Source organism: Pelodiscus sinensis, chromosome 6 (genome assembly GCF_052426305.1).
Source record: "Pelodiscus sinensis isolate ZL-2025 chromosome 6, ASM5242630v1, whole genome shotgun sequence".
Classification (NCBI taxonomy): Eukaryota; Metazoa; Chordata; order Testudines; family Trionychidae; genus Pelodiscus; species Pelodiscus sinensis.
The window spans coordinates 113,691,586-113,707,674 of record NC_143057.1 but is presented as its reverse complement, the minus strand read 5'-3'; the positions used below and the strand labels follow the sequence as shown (position 1 = coordinate 113,707,674).

At 41.7% G+C, this 16,089-nt stretch overlaps 1 protein-coding gene across 1 annotated transcript in view; it reads right to left on the bottom strand.

The window, feature by feature from the left end:
- The window catches only part of MBD2 (methyl-CpG binding domain protein 2), a 51,293-nt gene extending 39,678 nt beyond the window's left edge, over positions 1-11,615 (bottom strand). The window contains exons 1-2 of the mRNA XM_075932650.2: positions 11,378-11,615; positions 3,798-3,957 (exon numbers count right to left, since the gene is read on the bottom strand). Of these exons, the coding sequence (XP_075788765.1) occupies positions 3,798-3,957; positions 11,378-11,490 (273 nt within the window). The 5' untranslated portion in view covers positions 11,491-11,615. The remainder of the gene's footprint in view (positions 1-3,797; positions 3,958-11,377) is intronic.
- Positions 11,616-16,089: the final 4,474 nt, after the last annotated feature.

Here is a 16,089-nt window from a genome sequence, read left to right as displayed (position 1 = left end):
TTTATACTTAATAGAATCACTTGTTTATTTTCAAATCCACTGTAAATAACTGTTACCTGGGGGAGCGGAACTATGGTTGTGAATCTCTCTTTTTCACTGATAAAGGGGAGCAAACTTTAGAATCTTTCTCCATGTAAAACTTTTATACAGAGTGAGATGGATTTATGTGGGGGTCTGATCCCACCAGAGCTGAGCTGTTTCAGCATCTGTGTTACTCTGCCAGAGGACTGTTACCCTAAGTCTGTGCCTTTGCTGGAAGAGACCAGAGCTTCTGGCTCAGTAGGGCAGGGTGCTGGAGTATCCCATAGGACAGGTAGGCAAGCTCAATGGTTTGATGAGCCCATCAGGTGACGGTCTCCAGGAGATCTGTGTGACCCAACAAATCACACATACAACGTGAGTTCCTTATTTTTTTTAAAAAAAGGAAAGTATTCCTCACAAAATTATTCAGTGAAATGAAATGGACTGAGTAATTACTGTGTAATATTTCATTTCATTCTAGTTCTAAATTTTATTTTAAAGATCTTTTTCTTTAGATATCTTTCAATTGTCAAACAGGGATAAACAAATCAAACTGTGATACTCTAGCACACCAGTAAGAGGCAAATAACAAGCTATTGTGTGTTTTTGTATGTGATAAAATTCATACAGAATCCATGCATACACTCAAAAGCAGTGAATAGAAAGTTTTTTCTGAGGAACTTAATTAGATAAGAGCTATAAGAACTAGAGTTGTTAACATTACATTTAAAAAATAAATGTTTTAGACCGACAGTTTCAGAGAAAAGTGAAACAAGTTTAAACTATAGGAAAGCGTAAGATTTACCAGTTACCTAGCTCGCCTGAAGTCGGCAAGGATTGGTCTGAGTTTCAAATTCCTGTGGTGTCCTATGGTGCCCCATCCTTGGTAAGCTCCCAGGCTCCATTTCCTAGATTTAGCCTGATACCTAGCAGGTGTCTGTCAAACTGTTCAAGTGAAGTGTGAATCACTTGAAAAGTAGTCTGTAACCATGCTCTCATCCTCTTCCTACCCTGCTTTTGGAGGCCTTAATATCTTTACTTCTAATGTCATAACTGTAATTCTACCAACTTCATCAGGCTATGGAGGAAGTCCCCTCGAAGTCTCTCACTGACTTCAGTGGGGCAGCTTTACTTGTTTCAGTACAACTCTCAGCATACTTCCGGATGTTCAAAAAATCCTAATTCATTACGATTAGGCAGTACAGTGTTTAGCTGATTTTCAGCGTGCAAACTGAGAATTTTTAATGAAACTATAAACTAGAATTCATCCATTGTTCATTTCATGATGTGGGATCACACTTAAATAATTGCATCCTGGTGTATTTTACAGATTGATTGAAATTCATATAGTGCTTTGGAATCCTTCATGATAAAGAACAAAGTAAAATGTAACCGTGTCTATAAGTGGTCTAATAAACAACATTTATTTATTTAAGACAAATTAAGTTAAGGTATTCGGTTACCAATATACCTATTATAAAAATCTCAATATTCTTAATCAGAATGGGTTTAAATGCCAAAGACTTCTTTTGCCAAACTCTGCTACTGTTTGATTGACATCCTTTAAAAGCAGCTCTCTCCAAATAAAATCCTTTTCCCCTTCTAGGAACTAAGATATTACATCATCTGCCAAGCATGTCAATGCCTCATTGTGCCACAAATATACTTCATCCAGCTGTATTCTTCCTTACATAATGTTTCTATGCTAGTAGAATTGTTTTCTAGGAGGTCCTTCTGGAAAAGAAACTTCTTACTCAATTGGATTTAGAAAGTTCCAAATCTTTCCAGCCAGGTGATCGTTAGGTCACTTATAATATAAATGTGCTTTTTTTTTTCAAAATAACGCCAACCACAAATCCAAAAGGGTTGCGTAATACATTTTTACATCATAACAGTAGTAACCAACAACTGCATTTATTGGTTCTTGTTCAAAACTACTCTGATTCTTCTATTCAGTTCTCTCCTCAGGAATTTTCAAATCAACAGAATAGTTTCAAATACTTAAAATTTCCAAATTAAAGGCATAAAATTTGAAAAGATTACTGTAAGTTTGAAGAAAAAATTCTCGTCTCCCCTCCCTTCACAAAGTCCACCAATCAAGCAGTTTTTAATGCTAACTCTGTATGTTCATTAAGTGCACTGATACCTAATCAGGGATGCCTTGCAATTTGTATAGAAGACAACATGACAGATTGTAAGTGACCAATAAATGCTAACAGTACAAAGGAGAAAAGAACTTATTTGTAATATCTACATGCTGGTTTCAGGCTAAAGATACCATAAAACTCAACTAACATATTAAGTTTAAGATGGAAGAGAAAAAAAATGGCAAAAACAGACAGGACTAGTTCATTGCCGTCATATACGTATTTAATTGTGTCAGTCTGGTTGAGAACAACAGATTAGCTGCAGATTTATACATCTTCCCTTGCAAAAGATATAAAATAGGCAAATAATTTAGAAACCACTTATGGTAAACTGTACAAGGCTTACAAGTAGTACAGTATGTATGAATAAATTTATACACAAACATGGCAAGGTAAATCTGTTAGAGGTATAGTATAGGAATTCAGTTGCAAGATGAACTCCACATATCTCTCTGCTTTAACAACTATGCAAGAGAACTCACAAATAGAAAAATTCAAAATGAAATTTAAAGTCCTTTTTATTGAAATAACCACTGAAGAAAAATCTAGCAGCCCTCAAAGTACTGATTTTAAACAGTACAGGATATTAACAAGTTATATTTGATTAAGAAACTTAGTAAAAATAGTAGGGTAGATTTTGATCTCGCTTACACTGAACTCAACCCAGGATAGTTTCTGTGATTTCAAGAGCATTGCTCTCAATTTGTTCAGTGTTAATATCAGAATGTGGTCCAGACTAATATATACAATTCTGCAAAACTCATTGAATCATTTTGAAAAAAGGGCATATCTGTGGGTTTCTGGGTTTTTAAAGCATTCATTATATGTAAGCGATCAGCAAGAACTGTGTGGTCCATGACTTCTATCATCTGCCATTAATTTAATCTTGTGAACGCATGTCCTGGAAGCCAGATGCAGCTTATTATGTCTAAAATATAGATGCCAATATAAATGAAAATATTGCTGCATCTATTATCTTTGCCTCTGTGTGCTTTAGCTCTCTCCTTCCTTTTTACGCCAAAGAGAAGTGCATCTTCTTATTAATTAAAAAGCCTGATGAGGTCTCTTTTCACAGATCCCCTCTTTAAAAAAATTGCTTCTTTTGGATGCATAATTTTAAAAGCCACCAAGGTCTGTATACATATTGTGTAATGCCTCGAAAGACAAGATTCCTGGCACATACGAAATAATATGAAACATTTTAGCTCAGAACAGGAAGATGGGCTAAACAAGGGCTAAAGATGGACAAGTAAACAGGATAATCTCTTGATATTGACTAACTTAACTGGTTTAATTTAGAAATGTGCTTTCAGCCTTATTGTTCATCAGATGAACACTACTGAAATTTGTTCTCAATCACACATAAGTGCCAACTCTTGAATTATTGTTTAAATTGATGTACCAGGTTTAGCCTCCCTTTATTTTTTCATTGTAGTAGCAGAATATTTCTTCTACTCATAAAAATATACAACTCCATTACAACTAAAAAGATCAGCATACACAGAAACATATCCCTGAGCAGCAAGCTGCTTTAAGCAGGAAAACTGATAAATGCTCTAGAGGAAAGAAAAAAATGTAGGATCTCAAGTGGCATAGATACACTTAAACACAGTTTATTTATTAACAAACCTTATTTTGATTGAGAGAATCATTCCTTAGTCTCTGTTTGTTCTTCTGTAATTTACTAGGCATCATCTTTCCCGTTCTGAAGTCAAAACTGCTGAGATCAACAGTGTTTCCCAGGTATCTTGCCAACTGAGGCTTGCTTCTGAACTTCTTACCACTTGGACTAAAAAGAAGAAAACGTTTTAGTATGTTTTGTTGTATGAAATGATACAACCTTGACTTAGAACAAGTTTCATGCCTACCTAATCTATACTTTAAGAAGCTTCCATATTTTTATTCTATGTAGCATGTTCATGATGGTGTATTTATGCATTTATTAGGCAACTGTGCTGAGGTAGCATCACTCACCTAAAATCCAGTCCCATCCTTGAGTTCTAACTTATGTTTCAGGCTGATGCACACACATATGCACTGTATTCTGGAAGGCAGCTTTAAATGGAAAATTAAACTGAATGACTGTGCCAGATACTCTAAAAAGTCCACAGTGAGAGATTCTGTCCAACTGCAGGAAGTGACTTGCTCTGTACACAATATAGGTCAGTAGACTAGGCTTCATTAATACCATTATTAATGCAACGACCATCCCAAATCTCTAATATCAATAGGGTATGACACAGGATGGCACCATATATATAATTCACTCACTAATGTTGGCATCAGAGGGTGGAGAAATAACTGAGCAGTAAGCAACCAAGAAACAAGATAAATAATGCATGATATCAAGCTAGTAGTCTCAGCTTTGGATCAGCATGTACCATATCAATATTCAGATCCTACAGCGTTAAATGAAATGACGCTATTGTAATATTTTGTCTCTGAGGCTTTATTTAGAATTGCTCCATTTAACTAATGAATTATGAACACTATTCTATTCCCACCTGCTCTTTTGAGCAGAGCCCTGCACAGATATAAAAATGTGGATACACATCCAATTCACATCTGCCAGGCTCAACTTCTCATCCAATCCACAATCTGGATTTTATTTGCATCTGCACAACAAATCTGGAGGGGATGGGGGAGAGGGCACAGATGAGCAAGCAGGGGACAGGGTCCTGCAGGGAAGAGACAAGTTACATGAAAGCAGGGACTGAAGTTAAGGGGCAGCAGGGACCTAGGCTCCACAGATTAGTGCTCACCATGTAGGAGAAAGGGTGTAGAAAGAGGGCAGCCAGGCAGACGGAGCAGTTCTTCCCTCCTGGAGGGAGATTGAGACACAGCTTTTTGTATCCTTTTCCTGATGGCAATGAAAAGGCCTACAATGGCATCCTTCACTGTCCCTGGCAGGGGAGAGAGGACCCCTGCATAGGTATCTGCTCCAATATATGGAGATCCATTTTTGAGCAACATCTTCAAACATTTGGTTTACCATTACCCTAAAACAATGTTATTTCTGCATGCTTCAGAACTTTATTTCTTCCATATCTACAGCCCTTAACTTTCAATAAGGTGCACATAGATGAACTCTTGCACCCGTACAGGCCTCCATCATCTTAAATGGAGCTCCGGTGGGCACAATGTTTTGCCTAATGACCTCTTTACAAGACTATGGGCTAAGCCATTATTCACTGAACTAAAATCAACTTCAAAAAGTAAGTGCTATCTTAAGTTTGGCAGAAACAAGGTATTAAAAGATGGTAAATAAACACAGTAACTTGAGACTTCCTTGCAGTATAATTGTGAAACATAGATAAAATATTATTATTACATCAAAGCAATAATCAAGTGTCATTTGAGGTGCCAATAGAGCATTCTTATATTTGAACAATGACACAGTGTGAAAAATGGGAGCCTCCAAGATACTAAAATGCACAAATTAAAATAACTTAAAACTGATGTCACAGTTCCATCCTATTCCTTTTGTTTCTTTCTGTCTTTTTCTCTTCAGCATCAGAGTGAGTATACCCTAATAAATGTGTCAGTCTTTAAAAGTGTCACCAGATTCCTTGTTGTTTTTGCTGAAACAGACTAAGACAGCTACGTCTTTGAAACCTGAAAACATGGTGATATGTTCAGGTTGTTTTTCACTGGAAGCTAACAAAAGCAAAGCACTACAGAAGTTATTTAAAGCTGTGTATTCTTTCAAAATAATTTTTTACAAGATATTCAGCACTGTAGAATATGTAATGACCTCTGCAAAGGAATAGCTAAATAAGACAAATATAGAAAAATAGGTATTATTTGAAATAATACAGCCTTATGGGTGGAGAACAGAAGAAACAGAAAGGCCAAGCACAAGTTCTGATCAATAGGGAAAAGAGACATTACAATGTGAAGCCAATTATGAGTGTGTAGTATAGTGAAAAACTTCAGACATCTTCTACCTTTAGTAAACTACCAGCAACATAGAAAAAATATCTAAGCTAACATGCCAACAGAAAACAAAATAACTTCCTACATTTTTAGGTCAAGGCCCAGCTGTCATTGCTCAAATTGAAATCAGTGAGAATAATACTTCATCAAAGATCAGACACAAAAGTAACTTGCTTATATGGCAACAAACTTCAATATTAAAGATGTAAAATATCTGACACTTTGATCACTTGTGCACCCTCAACACTCACATGAGCATAGTTCTATGAGCAAAGGTTTGCCAAATTTCCTGTTTTCAGACTAAAGGAAGAGAGCTGAATTCATTGGATAAGTCATTTTGTGGGGAATTGTTCTTCCAGCTTTATTCATGGACATGAAAGTGTCACTCAGAAGAAAAAAAAAACTAGCAACAACCGTGGAATCAAAGTCTATTTTCTCTGTTCCAAAACCACACTTTTAATAAGTATAAAAGCTTTATAGATTACTAGCAAACTTACCTGGTGCAGCCTGGCTGGGGATGGGGGAGGAAGGCAGCCCAGCACTTGGTGGGGGCCTGGCTCAGAGGAGGTCTGGGCACGCATCAAGGATGTGAGAACTGTTCCAGTCCCCACCAGTTAACCAGAAATGGTAAGCATCACCCGTTCCGGATGATGCTTACTGGTTAACCTTTCACATCCCTAACTATATACATTTAAAAACCTGTAAGTGACAGGGTGTCTGCAGCAAAGCAGTGAATTGAATCCATATTTCCTTCATTTCAGGTTATCACTCTCACCACTGGACAAGCCTGCCTCTCACTTGCACCTCTTTCACATCAGTGAAAATATGCTGACATCATTGGAGTTACTCCTAAATTACAGCAGCATATGAGGGAAAGTACAACAATACAGTAAAAGTTATATGGGGATCCCATGGTTGCTCAGAAGGCTCAAAGGTTATTGAAAAGTTCCTTATTTGGAACATCTGCTAGTAATACTGTATGTAGTTGAAAAATTATGTGAAAACTTATAGAAAAGATGGCTTTCCAAGGCTTCCCAATTCCACATGCCTTTGCTAACTCGTATTATGAAAAGCCTTATACTGTACCTCTAAGTATGGAAAATGATTATTTTTAGTGGCTATTCAACAGTAGTTTGAGATACCTGGAATCCACATTTCAAAATGTGTACACTTTTTGAACACAAGTGAGGTAATTAGAACACATTGCATTCTACTCTGCTCTGAAGAGTGGATGTGGTATGAGGCATATGTAAACAGTATCATAATTAATGGAACACTGAGTTTTCAGAAGATTCCTTAGAACTTTTAATATGCTCAAGACAAAGATTCAAACTGAGAAATCTTATGTTCACAATGGTTAAATAGATCTCTACATGTGGGAAAGACAACCAGTTTAGTTAAAGGAGAATTTACACAGCTAGGAAGAGAACGAATACAATTTGCCTTTGTGCATGCAAACAATCTATGATTTTACAGTAACTTAATTCAGGCAACCAGAAGTCACAATGAATGACTAATATCAGGGTACTAGAGCATAGAGGAAGTATTAATATTTGACTAAAAACAGTGCATCCCAAAACCAGAGAATTTGGATTTCTAAGATTAAATTAAATTCTATGGAAAAGTGAAGCCCACTGTATGCAAAATACCAAATTCAAGTTTACACCGGTGACAGAAATAGCAAACTATTCAACTACCATGCACACACGCATGCACGGGGCACACACACACACACAAAACAACAACAACAAAAACCCTTATTCTATATTCTGATGCTTCATTTTACTAAAAATGCCCATTAAGGAAACAAATGCAGATGGATGGCTGGGGTGTGGGAGAGAGTGTGAGGCACTAAGAGGGAGTTTGGGTGTGGGAGGGGGGGCTCAGAGCTGGACTACAGATGTGGGGTTCAGGAGGCGGTTCAAATGGGGACAAGGGAGTTGGAATGCAGGAGGTGATTTGAGCTGCAGACTCCAGCCATGCAGTGTTTACCTCAGGCAGCTCCCAGTCCACCCTGGCTCTGCATAAGCGCGCATGTACAGCTCCTAAACACAGGGGACGCCTGGTGACTGCATAACACATGCAACCCACACCTCCAGGCACCCATCCCCACAGTTCCCAGCCAATTGGAGCTGCAGAGCCAGCACTTAGGACAAAGGCAGTATATGGAGCTTCACTGATCAACCCTGTGCTCAGAGATCACAGGGATATGCTGGCTGCTTCTGGGAGCCACAGATCCAGGGAGCCTGCCTTAGCCCTGCTATACCAACAACCAGATTTTAATAGCCTGGTGACTAGTGTGCACTGGAGCCACCCTTTTCAACCAGGTCTTCTTGTAAAAAAACTGATGCCTGGCAACACTAATTATAAAAGTTGTAAATTAAGTCAGTTGGACTATCTGGCATCTATCTACAGAGAGGGCAAACACCATCCCACACAAAACCGGGTTCCAGACCGTGTGGACAAGCTGGCAATACATGACAAATTACTAAACCACGTTATGTGATTTTGACATTAAAATTCTGTAATGCAATGCTGACACAAAGTAAATTTTAAGATGTAAATTATATTGATCACAACTAATTGCTATTCTGTAAGGGTATGTCTACACAGCAGAGTTATTTTGAAATAACAGCAGTGTTATCTCTGTATCTACACTACAAGCAGTTATTTCAACATAATGTCAAAATGTTGAGCTGGAGGACTTCTTAACTCCTTGTAAAATGGGGATTACAAGAGTTGAAGTAAGGGAAGTCGGAGGAAGATTGCTCTTTCTTGGACTTCCAGCTGTGTAGACAGGGCCAAAAGCTAAAATAAGCTATTTTCGACAAGCTATGCAATTGACATAGCTCAAGTTGTATAGCTTGTTTTGGCTTTAGCCCTGCCTCTGTAGGCATGCCCCAAGAGTTCTGCTTAGCAATCATCATTTACTTAGTTGGTCATGCTAACTGAAATTGCTTTTAAAACTTTTTCATTTTTTCTTCCCTTTAAAAAAAAACAAAAAAACAAGCAAGTCACAATACTGCAGTGACCTCAGCACAGAGCCTCAGTGAAGTTAATAAGGTTACATAGGGTTTGCAACAGAATTGGGGTAAAAATTGGTAGTGTAAGCCCCAAAACACATAGGTATTTAAGCTTCTAACTTCTAGTGAAATAAAGGGATGACTTTGCAGATGGTGGCCCTACTGTTTATTTCAATTAACTGTTTTGTCCCTCCCCTATTTTAACCAGGAACCTAAAATACACAAAATTTAGCATATTAAGATCCCCAGAGCTCTGGCAAGGATAGACAGAGTTACATAGGACTAAACCATGTAAACTGTACTTGTCTAAATAGCTATTTAAGGGTATATCTGTAATTGCTTAGTTGTCCTCAATCAAATGTTCCCATTAAAATACTTAGCCCTTCACTGACCCAAGAGAAAAAAAAAAAGAGTCAGTCCTGCCCCAAAACACTACTTTAAAGTTAGGGAGAGACCTTTAGGTATGACTCATAGAGACAGCCATAAATAGAAGCACACTAGGCCAGAGGTTGGCCATGGCAGAAGGGTGTTGCCTTCAACAAACAGCAGTGTGGTGTTGACTATGTTCTACAGCCAAAGCACCAAGACTTACAATTTGTTTCCTTTCTCTTTTAAGAAAAGGACTAAGTTCTTTCACTGCCTCTAATGAGGCACTTACAAAGAATGAGAGTAAAATGAAAGACTACAGATTTTGCAGTATTATTGTGATTGTAACAGTAGTAACATCTAACATAGTTATAGCTACAACATATACTCTTAACATTCCAACAGTGTTTCAATTTGTCTAAAAGCGAACTCTTCAAAGATTTCAACAACTTTAGCATTGAGAATAAAAACGAGTAAACTCATTTTGCAATGACTAAAAAACTCACTTGTGAACAGTATTTACTCCAAATTTTAAAATACTGACTTTAAAATAAGAGAGGTAGATTCAAGTTTGTAATGTGTTTCTCTTGGCACAACTGTGAGCATTCTGTTTAGTTTTCTTTTCCCAAAAGGCAGTGAGGGGACATAGAGCTATTCAATTTGCAGTTTTAAAGCAGCACTTATTGCTCAGAGGATCATTTACCTTCCAAAATGTTCTAAGTATTTTAGAACCTGATTCTGCAATAAGCTGTTGGAAACAATCACTGACTTTAATGGGATGTTGCATGAGGCCATGGAACTTTTCCATATGCAATTTAATGAGTATACTGCACTAGTCCATCCACAAGAAGTGCACTGCAGAACTGCCACATTAAAGACTGATAGCTGCACTTGCAGTACAGGCTCTACTAGTCCTTGCTTCAGAATTCAAACCCCCACTACTCCTGCTTCAGAATCAGGCTCTATGATTCCTCTAGTGAAATATCTATACTGTTAATAGCCTGTGGCCTGCCTGCCACACCTGTCTTTAGGTGCACAAATAAAGTCCATATTTGCAAATGAACTTAGGAGACTTCAGATAAGAATATATACATAAAGGGTGGAGTATAAAACAATATGTCCCAAGTTGGCACTAATTCAAGCTTGATCAAGCCAAGCTTTTTATATGACCAAAAGGAAGAAGTCATTCTGCAGGGGAAGGCAGGTGCTGTGACTTAAGCAGGAAGTGTTTTCTAAACGCCAAAAGAGGCTGGATGAACAGCTTGTCAACTTTCCTTAATCCCTAAACCAATTATCTGCAGATCAAAGACATGGCCCGCCTGACAGTGACTTCTTAAAACGTCTGTTTTCTGACAAGTCACTTGCTTTCCGTTCTTCCCAGTGACGTGTAAGAACGTGAAAGTGTACACATCTACAGGAACGAGACACGTGGGGGAGGGGAACCGGAGATGGGGTCTGAATGCCTGGGGGGAGATGAGAAGCCGCCAGCCATGGGGCAAGGGGGTGGGGGCAAGGGATGATGCCCTGCCCTGTTTGCAGTGAGGGGCACAGGGTGTCCTAGGCCGGGGAGGGGGGCGCGAGAGGAGCGGAGGAGCCTGTGCCTGACAGGTCCTGGCCCCAGCGGGAGCACTGCCGGGTAGGATTAGCGCCGCAGCCCAACCCGGGAGCCGACTCTCCTCGCTGAGGGATGTGGCGGGGCGCCGCTCTACGGGGCGCAGAGGCTGGGGGTGGGGTGCCCCGCAGGGAGAGGCTGGCGGGGGGCCCGGGGAAGGAGGATGGGCGGGGCGGAGTGTCCGGGGAATGGGCGCTGGGGCGAGAGGAGGAGGTGCCCCCGGCGGGAGAGGGAGGCCAGGCGGCGGCGGGGGGGGGGGGGGGGGGGGGTACCTGAAGTAGTAGACATCGCTCTTGCCGGCGCTGAGGCCCGACTTGCGGATCACCTCCTCCTTCTTCCAGCCGGGGGGCAGCGCGGGGCAGTCCATCCTTCCCCGCTTCTCCATGCACCGGGCCCGGCGCGCTGCTTCCCGGACGCGGCCGGGGCCGGGACCCCCCTGGCGATGGCGACCGCCGCGCTCTCCTCGCAGGCTGGAGCCCGGCCGAGCTGCGCGCGCAGCCGCCTCCTCGCCGGGCAGCCGCTTCCGTAACTGAGCCTTGGAACCCCGTGTCACCGGCTTCCGAGCCGGGTCATAGAGCGCGTTCTAGAGGGGCCAGAGCGGCCGCGCCGTAGACCATGGAGGCCGCAGAAGAAAGGCCAGAGGAGCAACCCTTGAGAAACCCTAGACAGAGTCCACCCGCAAAAGGACCCGAGAGAGGAGCCAGGAAAGCATTGCCTGGGGCAGTGCTGGAAGTAGGGGTGCCACCACTCCTCTGGCTTAAAGTAGTAATAGCAAGCACGGAATACATCATTTCCATCAGCAGCACACACACCCTGTAAAATTGTCCCGGTACCCTCTGGCTCTAGGAAGCTACAGGAGTGATTACAGGAGCCAACAGTGCCCGTGTAATGTAGAAAACTGCTACCTTATAGGAATGTGCTACCGGTAGCATTTTCTTAGTTGTAGGATCGTAAGGAAAACCGGCACTGTAAAATACTTCCTCGAACGGCCGTTGAGTGCTGTGACATTACCAAGTCAATCCAGATCAAAGAATGTATCCTAGAGCAGTGGTCCCCAACACGGCGCCGGGGCATTTATGTGTGCCCACATAGTGACCAGGGCCAGCCCGAGCCCTGCGAATGTGCAGCCCCCACCCTGGGAATGCAGAGCATGTGCGGTGCCACCCATGGGTGCGCAGCTTATGCGCGGCCTTGCCTCCGGGTGCCCGGCAGCCCCAAAAGGTTGGGGACCACTGTCCTAGAGCAACCAGTTATGCAGTTCATGCCCAGGATTTTGACAAAGCCAGCGGTTGTGGAGGGAGAGAGTGTTCAGCAATTTGCATCCCCCACATGTCCCTCCCTTGTCTCACTGGGTGGTCTTCCCTGCACCCCATCCCTCTGCTGGCACTAGTTACCTATGCCCCCATCTGCAGCAGGTACCCAGGGTTTCAGCTGCTCCTCAGCTCCCAGTCCCCTTTGACTGTTCCCTCTGTTGGTAATAGCTACCTGGGATGGAGTACCTGGGTCTGGAGCCAGTAGAGCCCTTGGGGAGCAGCCACTGCAAGGGGAGTCCACCTGCCACACAGCCCCTAGTTATCCTTGTCTCTGCAACTTGACTCGAGCTACACCCCTCAGTTCACACAGCTCCTACCTGCACACTAAGCTATCTCACTGCCCACGAGCAAACCTTAGCCATTCTCCCTGCACCCTGAGCTATACCCCTCACTGCACACAGCTTCTAGTTATCCCCTGCCTGTACACGGAGCAGTTTTCAAACTTTTGAGCTGAACCCCCCCTCCTTTTTCAGTTGTGTCCCCACACCACCCAGATGGGTGGTCTGCTGAAGTGAGGCTGGGGATGGAGGTGGTGCTCCCTCCCTGGACTCCACAGCGCAGAACTGAATTTGCCCCCCCCCACACACACACACACAAACAGGAGTCAAACTATAGCAGCCCAAGGTGCTCCCCCCAGTCTGGAGCCTTGAGTCCCCCCACCCAGTATGGCTGCTGGGCCCTAGAGTTTTCATAGCTTGTTGAGGAGGGCCTCAGTGAGAAAACGGTTGAAAACCCCTGTACTAAGGTCACATGCTGCCCAAACAAAACATGACATAGCAAATTAATCTTCTGGCTTCCTGAGAATGTTCTCTTGTGATTTTGTAAAGTGTAGACCTTTTGTATTGACTGCAGTTTTCCAGCTTAAATGGGCTATTTCTGACTGACAGTTGCAATGATTTTTAAGTAGTTGCAGGTTGTGGTATTATGGCCTATTTTGCTGCCCTATTGCCACAGACCCTGCTGCTTATGAATTTGGAGGGAGCCTCATGATCTGCCATGCTCCCTTCTCTGCGGAAATGCCCTGCCTTGCTGTCAGGGTTGTAGTGTCAGAAACTGCTATCTATCAGAATGTATGATTTACTTTGAAGTGAGCAGGATCACAAAAACTGAGCAAGTTCTGTAGCATCTACTGAAGAATCTGCCCTCACGCCGCCCATTCTCAGAATCAGATTCTGCTACTTGCTCTTGACAGAGACAAAAAAAGAGGGCAAATCAGAGTAGGAAGGATCTAAGCAGGGGGGGCGAAATTAACTGGGGAAGAGGGTATGCTACAATTGGGGCATCAGCAAGAGAAGCAAAATCTGAAGAGGAGAAGGCGGCAGTTACATCCAGAGGTGAGGGTCTGCCAGAAGGTGGCAAAACGCCAGTACAAGGAGCAGTGGTAGGGGGAAACAGTTATCCATTCCTGATGGGATAAGGTACCTGCCATGTTTGCAAAAAAACAGGGTTGATAGCAGAGGAACTTTTTAATTTCCTCTTCAACAGGACAGTAAATCACAGAATAGAGTTCTAAGGGCTGTTGTTCAAGGCATAGGCACCCTAAAGCCTAGACAGGTCAGCACCTCTGCTGATATACTGAAAGGCTACAACAGCCTTGATTTAGTGAAATATTTTACATATACCCCCCAAAACAATGTGTCTCACATTTTGAGTATTTAATAGAATCCCTTATAAGTTTCCATGTCTGCAGAAAAATCTCATAGCAATTCACAAATTGGTTTTGTCTGCTGAGGTAATCCCCCGCATTGCACTCTTTCCTATATAATACATTTTAAATATGGTTTTGCTCACTTTTAAAAATGCTATTTTATTACTCTTGTGATTCAGCACTTCATGATTTAACTTTGTTCTTGTGCAGATATGTATCACTGTGCTATTTATGTTTTAATAGCAAATATTCATGGAAAATATTTGTAAAAAATAGTTGCCAGTAGTTTTAGCAGTTGTCTGTTATTAGTAGAGCACTAGTCCTAGATATGATTCCCAATGATACCAGTATGAACTGTCCATATCTTCTGGAGGAGCTTTATGGTTAAATAACTGTGTCAAAGTGGAATGAAAATCTTAATTTGGCTAAAATTACCCATTTAAAAAGTTAAGATACAGAAAAGTATGTTAATGGATGAATAAGGTAAAGAAACAAGATCCAACCTCAAAGTTTTATAAGACACAATTTTTTTAAATTGCTTATGGTGTTCAGAACATAATGCTATTTGAGAAAAGAATAAATCAGTTGTAGAATAACACACTTGCTTTTTAAACAGAGTCCAGCAAATGCAGTAACATCTCCATGCTGTTGCTAGTTGTAGCATGTCTCATCCAAGCAATGACAATATTATAAAATTGCTTTTTCCAGTTCAAGGTATGATTTAATAACTTTTGGATGTTTCTTTTTGTACAAAATTTAGATACTGTGGAGAAGAGATAAACATGGCATATGACCCTCACCCTTTATGCTGAAGAGGAAGGCAAAAACTCCCAATACCACTGCCAATCTGATCTGGCACGAAATTCCCGTCCACCCCCAGATGTGATCAGTTAGTTCTTGAGCCTGAGCTTATTGGGAAGTCAACTGGTATATTGACTATTCACTTCACCTCGCCCCTTGCTGCCTTTATGAGAGGCCAGCGGGGAGAGAACAGGAGCCGGTTCGGGGGTGGAGGGAAGATATAGGGGAGGCTGCTATGAAGCAGCCCCTGTCCATGGAGGTCCCAGCTGGAAGTTTGGCCGCACCCCGGACAGGGGCTGCTGAAGAGAAGCAGTCTGTTCATAGCGGGCCAGACTGGTGAACAGAGGCTGCTCTGGCAGCATTCCGTTTATGGCAGACAGTGCTGGCCGCCACAAACAGGGGCTGGTGGACTCAGCACAAGCCAGGACCAAGCAGTCCCAGCTGATGCTGGTTCCGGGATGCTGCACCTCTGCATTTTAAATGTAGTAAGAGCCATATGGAGAGTCTTTGCAGAGTCGCAGTGTAGGTGGCTCCCAGAACAGGCAAGAGCCGGGACTGAGCCAGCGCCTGGAGCTGTCCCTACTATGGCTCTGCGAAGTGGTCCTTATTAACTAATCCTGTAGTCGATACAAATTACCAGATACCATAGTCACCATTTAACTAAGGATGAATATAAGCAAACAACACAGATATGCAAGGGCAAGTTAGAAAGACAAAGACACAAAACAAGCTAAATCTAGCTAAAGACAAAGGGTAAGATCAATAAATATATTAAAATATATTCAGATATATAAATATATTAGAAGGAAGAGGAAGACCAAGGACAGGGTAGGCCCATTGCTCAGTGAAGAGGGAGAAACAGTAACAGGAAACTTGGAAATGGCAGAGGTGCTTAATGACTTATTTCGGTTTTCACCAAGAAGTTTGATGGTTACTGGATGCCACCAACACAGTGAATGTTAGTGGAAATGGGATAGGTTTAGAAGTTCTTTTTTTATTCTAACAAGATAAAATTATTTAGAAAAGTTAGATGTCTTCAAGTTGCCAAGGCCTGATGAAATGCATCCTAAAATACTCAAGAGCTGTTAAAAGTATGTATGTGAACCTTTAGCTATCATCTTTGAAAAATCATGGAAGTTGAGAGATATTCCAGTAGACTGGGAAAGGGTAAATACAGTGCCCATCTATAAAAGGGAAACGAGAACAACCCAGGAAACTAGAC